The sequence below is a fragment of the Neoarius graeffei genome, chromosome 9, assembly GCF_027579695.1.
Source record: "Neoarius graeffei isolate fNeoGra1 chromosome 9, fNeoGra1.pri, whole genome shotgun sequence".
In the NCBI taxonomy this organism is placed as follows: Eukaryota; Metazoa; Chordata; class Actinopteri; order Siluriformes; family Ariidae; genus Neoarius; species Neoarius graeffei.
This window is the reverse complement of record NC_083577.1, coordinates 30,039,948-30,051,257: the sequence shown is the minus strand read 5'-3', so window position 1 is coordinate 30,051,257 and position 11,310 is coordinate 30,039,948. Positions and strand designations below refer to the sequence as shown.

Genomic DNA, 11,310 nt, shown 5'->3' with positions numbered 1-11,310 from the left:
TCAGAAGATAGATGAAGACATTTCTTTCCGGCTGACGAGCACGGACTGGTGTGAGTGTGGCTTGTGTTCCACCGTGACTTTGCAGCGACCAGAGGAATGTTTATGCTGCCATGAGAGACCTAGCACAAAATCCTCTGCAGCACCATCGGAAAATGCATCAGGTGAAAGACAGATCTCTTAAAAGTAGTATATGTGAATGTTGATTCAGATGGTTTCTTACAATAACAATTATTATTTGTACATGTAGCATTTTCAGTACGTTAGATTATGTTTCTAATACAGTTTCATGTATTCAGCCGTGTATCGTGTATCTAAGTCAACGATACCCGGCCGAATACATAGGGCTAGTGCTACATTCACTAGTAGATATAGTGTTAACAATTCGATGTTGTAATAATCCCCCATCATAACATCAGTATCTACATATAATAACAATAGATCGCTTAGATATATAATCAATTATGGTAGCTCTAGTCATGCAGTTATAAGCCTACTGTTGGTGTGAGTAAACAAAGTGTCTTACTGACCATAAATGCTAATGTGTGCAGGTTTATATTATGTGGTTAATTATGCTTTTTGGGACTTGTGTGTTAGTATATCTTATTGTTAAAAATTAAAAAAAAAAAACAATCTTTCCTTATTGTATTCATTGAGTTAATCTGTTTTCATTCATTTTTCTTTTTAGAAAGCACAGTATGCATCACATACAATGAGGATTTCAAGCTTTTGTGTCTGACCAGGTCAGTTCTACAAAATGTGTTGGTGTGTCTTAACAATGTAGTTGGAGACAGTTGGAAGGTTAACCCACCATCAAACAGGTAAATAAAAATGAAATATGGTGGACGTAGGTAGCTGTTCTACTTAATATTTCGTTAAACATATCATGTCTTTAAAAGATATACAGTTACTGAATCGTATTTAATATCATCATATAGCTTGCAGAATCTCATGTCAAGGTTTAATATTCTTAAAATATGTAGCATAAATTGGCGGCACGGTGGTGTAGTGGTTAGCGCTGTCGCCTCACAGCAAGAAGGTCCAGGTTCGAGCCCCATGGCCGGCGAGGGCCTTTCTGTGTGGAGTTTGCATGTTCTCCCCGTGTCCGCATGGGTTTCCTCCGGGTGCTCCGGTTTCCCCCACAGTCCAAAGACATGCAGGTTAGGTTAACTGGTGACTCTAAATTGACCGTAGGTGTGAGTGTGAATGGTTGTCTGTGTCTATGTGTCAGCCCTGTGATAACCTGGCGACTTGTCCAGGGTGTACCCCGCCTTTCGCCCACAGTCAGCTGGGATAGGCTCCAGCTTGCCCGCGACCCTGTAGAAGGATAAAGCGGCTAGAGATAATGAGATGAGATGTAGCATAAATTCCACATACATGCTCTCATATATATATATATATATATATATATATATATTTCACAAATTTTATCAATAACAGCAACTTTACAAAATTCATAATATTTTATACGACTTGTGACACTACCTACTTGCTATATAAAGTTTTTAGAAAATTTTTTTTAATTAATTTTCAAATTAGAGAACTTCGATATGCAGCATATCGCCAGTTTACCTGGTGGGTGCATGGGAAGCTGGGACCAAACAAGAGGAAGGTGATACCTTCATGTGCAGTCCACGACATTAGAAGAAATTTTCCCAAGGCAGAAGGGGAAGAATACCAGGCCTATGTGTCAGGGGATGATGATGACTCTCATTAATGATAAACTTTTTGTATAAATTGAAATAATTCATTCTTATTTTTGTTGCAGCTTTTGGCATGAAATTTAAAATCTGTATTGAATTATTATTTTTGCTGTGTACATATATTTTGGCTGCTTTTAGAAATGTTTGGAGATTCATTGAATAGTTCTTGTATCAAAAAGATAATGTAACACTTTCAAAATAAAATTTAAGTTTCAATGAACATTCTTTTATATCAACCTGTAATATTTTTAAAACCTCTTTATTTACAAGACATTTAAAGATAAAAGCATAACGTATTTATTATGTAAAAACAAACATTTCTTTGTGGATGTGGCAGCGGGGGCGTGGTCAAGCGCCGGTCTGTGACGGGAGGGCGGAGCCAGGGAAGGTGAGTGGCAGAATCACTACACCTGACGGTAATTAACCTGTGTTTGTGTGTCTTCCCAGTAACCGCGCCCTATTTAAGGAGGCAGAGGAGAGCTCTTCCCGGGACAAGAACACAGCGCGTGTGTGTATTTACCAAATAAGAACAATTGTTATACTGAGAAGTCTGGCAATAAAAGCCTGTTGTTCCCTGAAGCTTTGTCCTGCCGTCCTCTGTGCTCCACCCACACCTAAGAGAGCTCTACAGTGGACTAAACTGGAAGGATGTGGGTTCTTTATTTATGCAAATTCATTATTTACAGCTTTGGGAAATTGGTTATGTTCTAATTTCTCACTTAGGTACATAAGAAATATATACATGCCCATGTTCTATTATCACTTGCACAGTTTATTCAATTTTTCCACAAACACATGCAAATGAAAATACATAACAGATGTGTATTTACAATTTTAATTACTCCTAACATTACACAGCACTATGACCCATTTTGACCCTTTAACATTTAAACTCCCTTTATTAAACTATCCATGAATAACTGTCAAGGAACACAAGTTGTCATTTCTTCTCTAGAAAACTTTAAGCTTCATAGGAAAGTAACATTTCATTTTTAGAAATGCAGTTTTCTCCTTTACAAACTCTTGAAAAGCAATACTAACTAACACTGAGGAATATTTTTCTAACAAATTAGGCTATGTTTGGAGAAATAATAAATGAAGCTGACCTGTAAATTCATGAGCGCTTCATACGTGACCTATATTTTGACAGCATTGTTTGTTTGTCAGGTTTTTCCACAGGAGCCACATTCTTAGGTAGGGCAGGGCGTTTCAATGGTGATAGAGACGACTTCTCCTTGTGGGTCATGTAAACAGTCTTTGCCAGCTTGGTCATAACATCTGTCTTCTTCCCAGGGGCGTTGCACCAAATTCTGGGCCCTATGCACAAGCAGTGGCCATGGGCCCCCCAAAAAAAACTCAGCAGTTAACAATGCTGAAAGTATCTAACAACAAGGGCGTACTACCAGTCCAGTCAGTTATGTAGCCACACATTAATCTAACAACTCTTAAATGAATAAAAAACCCTAATCACACAATACGTCACTGAATCTTTGTTTTATTTGCAGAATGATTAAAAGTTGTAACAGTAAATGCCACCAAAGGTCGCCAAACATAATAGGCCTGCATGAAAATTGAGCACCTTTGCATTGGGCTGAAGAGAACAGATTTTTATCAAGTAGCTTATTTATTACATAAAAGAAATGCCATTTCCAGATTTCTACATTAACAAAATACTTCATTTAGAATGAAAGGTAAACAAAACTTGACTCTCGTCATTTTTCATTTTAAAAAGGGCAAAAAGAAAACAGGCTTCCACAAAGTGCTAAACACTGGAATTTATACCCCAGCTATTAGCCTAATTACGTTATGGCCCAATATAATTTAATTTTCGATTGCAATGCAGAGAAAAAAGGCATCATGTTGTTTCTAATTTTGTGTTGTGCAGTTTTTAGCACTGACAATCGCGGTGGTATTGAAGCATTTATAACCGCGGGTGTTCATTTAATGTAGGCTATTTGCTTTCACACTTGGGCTCACCTTTCTTGGGAAAGAAGTTTGCGAGCAGTTGCTTTCCCTCATTTCTTTTCTTGTCTCTTTCCTGCCTCTCTTTTCGTTTCTAAAAAACGGATTTTGTTTTCTTGTGCATCATCTTCTATAGCACAGATCGCCTACAATGCGCATGCGCTGCTCCAGCAGAATGAACGCTACGTTAAATGCGCTTAGTTAAAAAAGCCCGGTGAAAGCGGACTAAACCATTTCGTGCAAGGGGGGGCTGTCCCCAGACACTATATGTAGGATAGGACACACAATTCAATCCATTAATCAAACGATTTATTTACCCAAAACATTACATTTACATTAGTTAGCAACATATATTGTGATCTTTAAATGGTATTGATATTTAAAGGAAAATAAAATTACAGACTCCTCAAGGGCTCTCCCCCCACTTGGGGCCCTGGTAACTCAGTCCGCCTTCCCCCCCCCCACTACGACGCCCCTGCTTCTTCCTGACATAATTACCCTTCAGGACAAAATCCTTTCTTCTTCTGGAGTAAACAACAGACACTGTTGAATTTCCATCTTTGTCAAGTCTTGGAATTCTTTCTGAGGAGTTCCAATCGATGGCTGCTAGCATCAGTCTTCCATACATCGCTAAAATTATAAAAAACAATCATTACAAATGTACATTTTAATATTAATATTAAAGCAGCGTGTTAACAAATTAGTGAAAATATTGAAGGATTATTTTTCGATTATGTTCTAAATGTCAAGTTATGATGACTGTGCAGATATATTCAAATATGAATAATAGTGATACTTTTTGAGTGTTTGATGTTGCAAAAAGGGAATCTTTGTTTACAAATGACAGTTAAAATGTTTATACACACCCAAATCCATATATCTATATATCTTTAATTCAATATCTATCCTTTATTTTATATTTTATATTATATATATAAAATCCTTTAAAATCAAAATAATTCTCTCTTTATAATTACTAGTAACATAATTCAAATAATTTTACCATCATAGTGGAAATGATGTCGTTTTGGGCAGTATTTGAGAAGCATACTGTGGAAAACTTCCAGGTCTCCTGTGTGACAAAAGTGTGTCATGTTTTTCATGGCTTTTAGAAGTCCTGCATCTGTGACCATTGCTTGCAATGCAGAAAAAGCAGGTGATGGCTTCTTGAGCCATTTGATTGATTTCCTGTCTTCTGTAGAAAGTGGTGGATGTGCACATTTATGAACCTTCTCATTACCAGACCATTCATGTTTGTCAGTTATATGGTGCAAAATTGACAGCCATCTTTCACTGTAATAAAACGAAATGAGTTTTTAAATGGTGATGTATTTCAATTAATTTTCAATTATTTTCAACACAATTTCATTATTCTTAATCTGTCATATACAAAATGGACATCACAGGTTCCTAAAGCACAAAAACATAATAATAATAATAATAATAATAATAATAGCCTGTGACATAAGGTTATGTAGTTAAAAAAAGTATAAGAAAATTGACATATTTATATATTTTTCAAGTCTGTCAATGACACTTGTATGTATCAATATTTAATTTGATAAGATAGCATATTGTAATGTACATACTTACCGCAACACCTTTTCATCACCATTACATGTGTGACATGAAAACCAAAGATGATTTGAGATGCTCTGTACCCATGGTGAGAGATCACTGCACATTTTTGTCTTTGCCTTATTGCTTAAACTTTTCACAACCCCTTTGGCCACATGCCATATGTCAAATTGATGGTCAATCTTTGAAAAAAAAAATATCAGCAATTCTAAATAATACACTGATTTAAAATTAATAATTACGTCACTGTAAGGAAATAAGAAAACATTCACAATAAGAAAACACAAGAAATAGGAAAAAGATAAAAATGCATGTTTGTTCATTTCCTAACAATCTATTTTTATATCCTGAACACCTAACTATATAATATACATATATATAATATACACACTGTAATATATATATATATATATATATATATATATATATATATATATATATATATATATATATATATATATATATGTGTGTGTGTATGTTATTAATTAACAGTTACAATTTTAGGAAAACATTAGAAATACATCTTGCATCTTAGTAACACTTATCTTATAAATACAATGTAGAATAATTTCAATAATTTTTTAAGTGACAAACTTACTCCAGGATGTTCTTTTCTCATGATACTTGATACCATTATATGCCGGTCAGTCGCCAAATGATCCATTTTCAAGTCCTTCTCCTTCATGTCTTGGAGACATCTTTTCAAACCCTCTGGCTCCATGTGATTTGAATTTTTTACCTAAAAGGAAATGAAAAATGCACCCAAATGCTATTATTAAATGAGATATAATTTTTAATTATTTATAATCAGGTACATTTGTGAATACTTGTGAACATGAAAACAAAACATGAACATACCATACATATGGAATATCATGAATATCTTATTTCAGAAATTGATGCTAGATAAAAATAATGAAAAGAATATTTTTAACACAGCTTACTTCAGAAACCTGAACTAAATTCATGGCAACTATCTTTCCTGTTGCGTGAATGTTGACACCATCACTGTGCATCAGCGTGTATGACCCATACTTGGCTGTGTATCCTGGACTATCACTTCGACCATCACCACCTACGACAATCACTGCATTTTTCTTTACTTCTGCAATTGCTGCATCTCGGGATGACTTCCAGGTATCTTGTATCACAGGCAACAACTGGTTTTTTTGCATTTTGTTAAAAACCGGTTTGCTGAACATTGACAAGTTCAGGATTCTGCTGAACTCCTCTAACCTCCTGTACATGTTGCCAGAGAAGAGAACAGCTGCAGCTATGAGTAGGTTTCCTATCGGCAGTTTGTTAACAATTGGCTGTGAATGCCAAATGTAATTATGTCCCTCTAAGCATAACAGTTTATATCCAACTGAGGAGCCCACTTCAAATTTTGATTTTTGAATTACTGGTTTGCCACAGTCTTTACAAAAACGTAACAGTTCTGATAAGCAGTCTTCAAAAACTATATATTTCCTTACAGCCACAGGGTCTAATCTTTCTTCATCTTGCTCACTCATAGTGCTTTCATCCTCTGTTGAAAGAAAGTATTCTGCATCACCCTGAGCAATTTGTAAATCTGCATCTGACACATCACTCCCAGAGAGGGAACTCATGGATGAGCTTTCTAGTTCTTCTGGTGTTGTAGCTGGTCTTTTCTTGCTTGCTGACTGTTCTATGATTGGTGGACTACCTCCAGTTGATGAAGCTTTCTCCATAGTGAAAACAGGCTCAGTTTGTGTGGCGTATGTTCTATAGGTCAGTGGAATTGAATATGGATGGTCCAATCTAGTCCTTCGAGGTGTGCCATAGACAGGATGTGCAATTCCCTTCAGAAATAGAAATAATAAACACTGATGATAACTGTGTACTGTATATAGGGTTGTAATACAATTTAAAGTAAACATGACATTAGTCTTAGTCATATGAAGAACCTATATACAACGCATACCTCCAATATTTTCAAATATCAAAATAATACCCTAGAAATGCTTATTCTATAAAAATTTAAATGTTTGTTAAACTCCAAACGAGAGGTTTTATCTTGTTGAAATAAATTTATCATTTTTACTAATTTTCACATAAAGTTAAACACACACAGGTATATATCATGAAATATATATTATATATTATTACTGTACAGTTTGAAATAGTCACTTATTTCCAGGTCAAACATCAACCTTTCATCTTGTTGATGACAGTGATGACAGAAAGACATGAATCATGCCTGTCCCTGCCCATAATCGATGTGTTTCCTAGGTGTTCTCCGACTTATCACTGGTGATTGTGGAACATCTGTGTGTGTTTCACTCGAGACAGCTGTGGTGATCTGAAATAAACAATATCTATGAAGCTATTGGAACTGCAATGCTTATATGGATATAATTTGTTAAATCAATTTCTAACCTTTTTTAAATAGGATATTAATTTGTTGTTATGGGCGGCACGGTGGTGTAGTGGTTAGCGCTGTCGCCTCACAGCAAGAAGGTCCTGGGTTCGAGCCCCGGGGCCGGCGAGGGCCTTTCTGTGCGGAGTTTGCATGTTCTCCCCGTGTCCGCGTGGGTTTCCTCCGGGTGCTCCGGTTTCCCCCACAGTCCAAAGACATGCAGGTTAGGTTAACTGGTGACTCTAAATTGACCGTAGGTGTGAATGTGAGTGTGAATGGTTGTCTGCGTCTATGTGTCAGCCCTGTGATGACCTGGCGACTTGTCCAGGGTGTACCCCGCCTTTCGCCCGTAGTCAGCTGGGATAGGCTCCAGCTTGCCTGCGACCCTGTAGAAGGATAAAGCGGCTTGAGATAATGAGATGAGATGAGATTAATTTGTTATTATTAATTTCAAACAAAATATATGATAAAATTGACATTTGTATTGACTTTCAAATTATATGAAAGGTGTGTGTCTAAATTGTCATAAATGATCATATGTTGAGCTATAAAGCTGTAGCTGATTTGTAAAATAATATCCAATAATGGGTATTCCTAAAAACAAAAGTACTGAAATGAAATAATAAGTAACGAATTACAGTTATACACAAATTTACAAGGAAAGTTAGGCACAGTAGGATACAGCGTAACATGAATGCACTAATAAATGTATATCATGTGATAACGGATCATTTTAAAAAGATACAACAACACGTATGTGCAAAATACAATAAATGATCAGTTAGCAAAGATAAACTAAACTTATGCAATTATCAAGGTCATTATGAGCTTTATGTTTGTTTAAAAAAAGAGATATGTCAAAAAGTCTCTCTCATTAAAATATTTTGGAATTCATATAACAACTTTAATAACAGCTAGTCAAAATTTGATATAAGCAAATATTTATCAACATTATCAACAATAATATCTTACTTCAACTTTACAGTATTTTAATATCAAAAACATTAAATATAAATAAAAATAACACTGTGGACATGTTTTACTAAGGTTTGTTGAAGAACTAGTCTGGAATGTTGCTAATCAAAATGAGAAATAGCATAGAAATATGTAAAGTCACTTTGCACTTTTGGTTTCATTACTCATCACATATATTATAATTTTTGTAAATCTCATGCATGATATCTTGTCAGGGAATGCTTTTGAACAAAATTCACTGTCTTATTACATGAATGGTAGGTTCAGTATCCACATGATGAGACTGAATTTGGTCAACAATCCAGTCAACAACAGCTTGTCTGTGATTTAATATTGTTCGGAAAGCATGCTTTTTTAAGCATGAACAAACTGAATGAAAAAATAATATATTTACAATGTGACCAAGTTAATGCTATTAGACCATATCATACTCTTACTTTTAGATAAGCCCATAAAAATCATCATACCTCTTGATTTTGTTTCTTTCGCGTTCTGCTGCTTGCTGCCTCTGATGAAGATGATAATGATAGCCTTTGGACTTTCGAGGGCGTTGTCTGTTATTAAATGAAAAAATTCTTCTACATTATTTTAGCAAAGAATTAATATGAATATATATGAAATTAACACAACAAATAATCTCTATCAAAGGAGAAAGGACCTGACATGACTAAGAATTTCATAAATGACATGGACATCCAATACCCTAATTCTATTGAAGAGTGATGTTTAATTGTTATTCTATTATCTAATTAAGCATGGTAAGACTAGTCACACTTTCTTCTATTATCGCTCAACAACAACAACAACTGTATCCATGATTTATAATGATTCAAATCTGTTGAAAAACAAAGATTAGTCACAATTCGTGATCAAATTTAAATCATTAAACGTACCTTTTGTTGTTCCTCTATTTCGCGTCTCCGAGCTCGATTGACGCTTGTAAGGCGCTCCTTCTTCGGCGCAGGCTGACGGTGTGAGAACAGTGTTGGCACAGCGTCATCCCGTAATTTCACAAGGGGCTGGTTAAATTTCCTTGCAGAAGTCCTAACTAGTGAGGCGAGATGTTCCGCGTACAGATTACATTCATAACAACTCGGGAGAAGGTGTTTAGAACACACTCTAGAACTAGATGTTGGCTTGAAATTCTTCCTTCCGAGATTGTGCACCCACTGCTTCAATAATGGCGGTCGCTTGAGTGGAAAACCATGTAAAGAAACTCCATCCTCTTTCCGCCCGGAATTAATATGGCAATCAAAAGCTGAGCACTGTGGCATCCTTCTCTTTCACGTGGTATTGTCCAAAGTCGAAAAATGTTTCTAGTACGCGCAAAAAGTTTAGATTTTAGAGATTGAATACAAGCCACCCGCCGGGACTCCTACAGTGATCTGTTTGTAAACACTGTTTTCATGGGCCCAGTGACGTCACAGATCAGAGGGAGTCGCATGATTCTGATTGGTTTATAGTTGCCCACAATCTCAAAATGGCTGCCTCCTCCAACTTTGACTCCTCTTAAGCCCATATTATTAAAAGTTAAAAGATACTGTTATGCGGTCTGTTCTTTCTCTATAAATTCCATGATCGATTACTTTATATACTTATCTATCTATTTGTGGTGATTTTGTACAAAAGTTGCCTTATCCTTTAAGTCTTCTGATTGGCTGGTGATAGATTGGTGGGCGGGGGATGCGTTTGATTAAGTCTCCTGATTGGCTGGTGATAGATTGGTGGGCGGGGGATGCGTTTGATTAAGTCTCCTGATTGGCTGGTGATAGATTGGTGTCATTCAGTGGCGGCTGCTGGTTTTTAAAACAGGGGAAGCCCATTTTACGCATTCATCGTAAAACCTGTAGGCCGGATATCAAAGCATAGAAAGGTGTGCCCCATTAGCATAGTGAACTAGACAACCCTACCTAGTGGCAGAAAGTATTTTTGCTTGTACATTTCATGTTATAGTCTGGCTTGCCAGGCTAGTGCCTCATATCCTTAATCAAAAATATCAAACATCCAAAAATCACTGGCTATTCAACGAAGAGCCTTGAACATCATACCCTGATATGCAACACAGAGTCTTTAACACAACACCCAGCTGTGCAACACATCCTTGAACATCTTCTGCAACACAGTCTGGAAATTCATAACCAGGTAGGCTATGCAACACACAGAACCTTGAATATTATACCCAGGTATAACCTATAACACAGAGCCCACCATTCTCTTAACATTACTGAACAATATACACACTTCAGATTCATGAACACTATTTATACACAAATTCTGCCCTCCGCTCCTTTTCCAGAAAATGGTCTGTGACCCTGTCATACCAGCTGGTTGTGCTTTCCAGAGACTTCACCAATTTCTGTTAGCAGCTAGCACTGCAGATCCCAACAAGGCTCAAGCTAGCCTACAACCAGATTGAACTACAAATGAAATAAACGAGTGAATTCATGAATGATCAAACTGATAGAATGGATGAAAGTTAACGGAGCACAACGAGTAATATTTACATTTATTTACAGAGTAATGTACAGAGACATCAATGAGAAGAAACGTTTATATGAAAAGAAATTCGGACAGCACTTTGGCACACGACTACACTTTCTTGACATCCGCTAGGGACTGACTGATCATGCTTCCGTGTTCCTCGCCGAAGTACCGCCCTCCTAATGTCTTTCAAACACTACCTCCAATAATCCTTTATCAGCCCGGCTTCTTGTC

General features: G+C 36.3%; 1 protein-coding gene across 1 annotated transcript; it reads right to left on the bottom strand.

Annotated features, from left to right (window-relative positions):
- On the bottom strand, nucleotides 1-6,487 carry LOC132892136 (uncharacterized). The gene is made up of 6 exons (XM_060930531.1): nucleotides 6,185-6,487; nucleotides 5,839-5,979; nucleotides 5,256-5,422; nucleotides 4,666-4,955; nucleotides 4,128-4,292; nucleotides 1-134 (listed from the first exon to the last, which is right to left on the bottom strand). Exons 1-6 carry the CDS (start codon nucleotides 6,485-6,487, stop codon nucleotides 1-3), a joined length of 1,200 nt encoding a protein of 399 aa, XP_060786514.1.
- Between the last annotated feature and the right edge of the window lie 4,823 nt (nucleotides 6,488-11,310).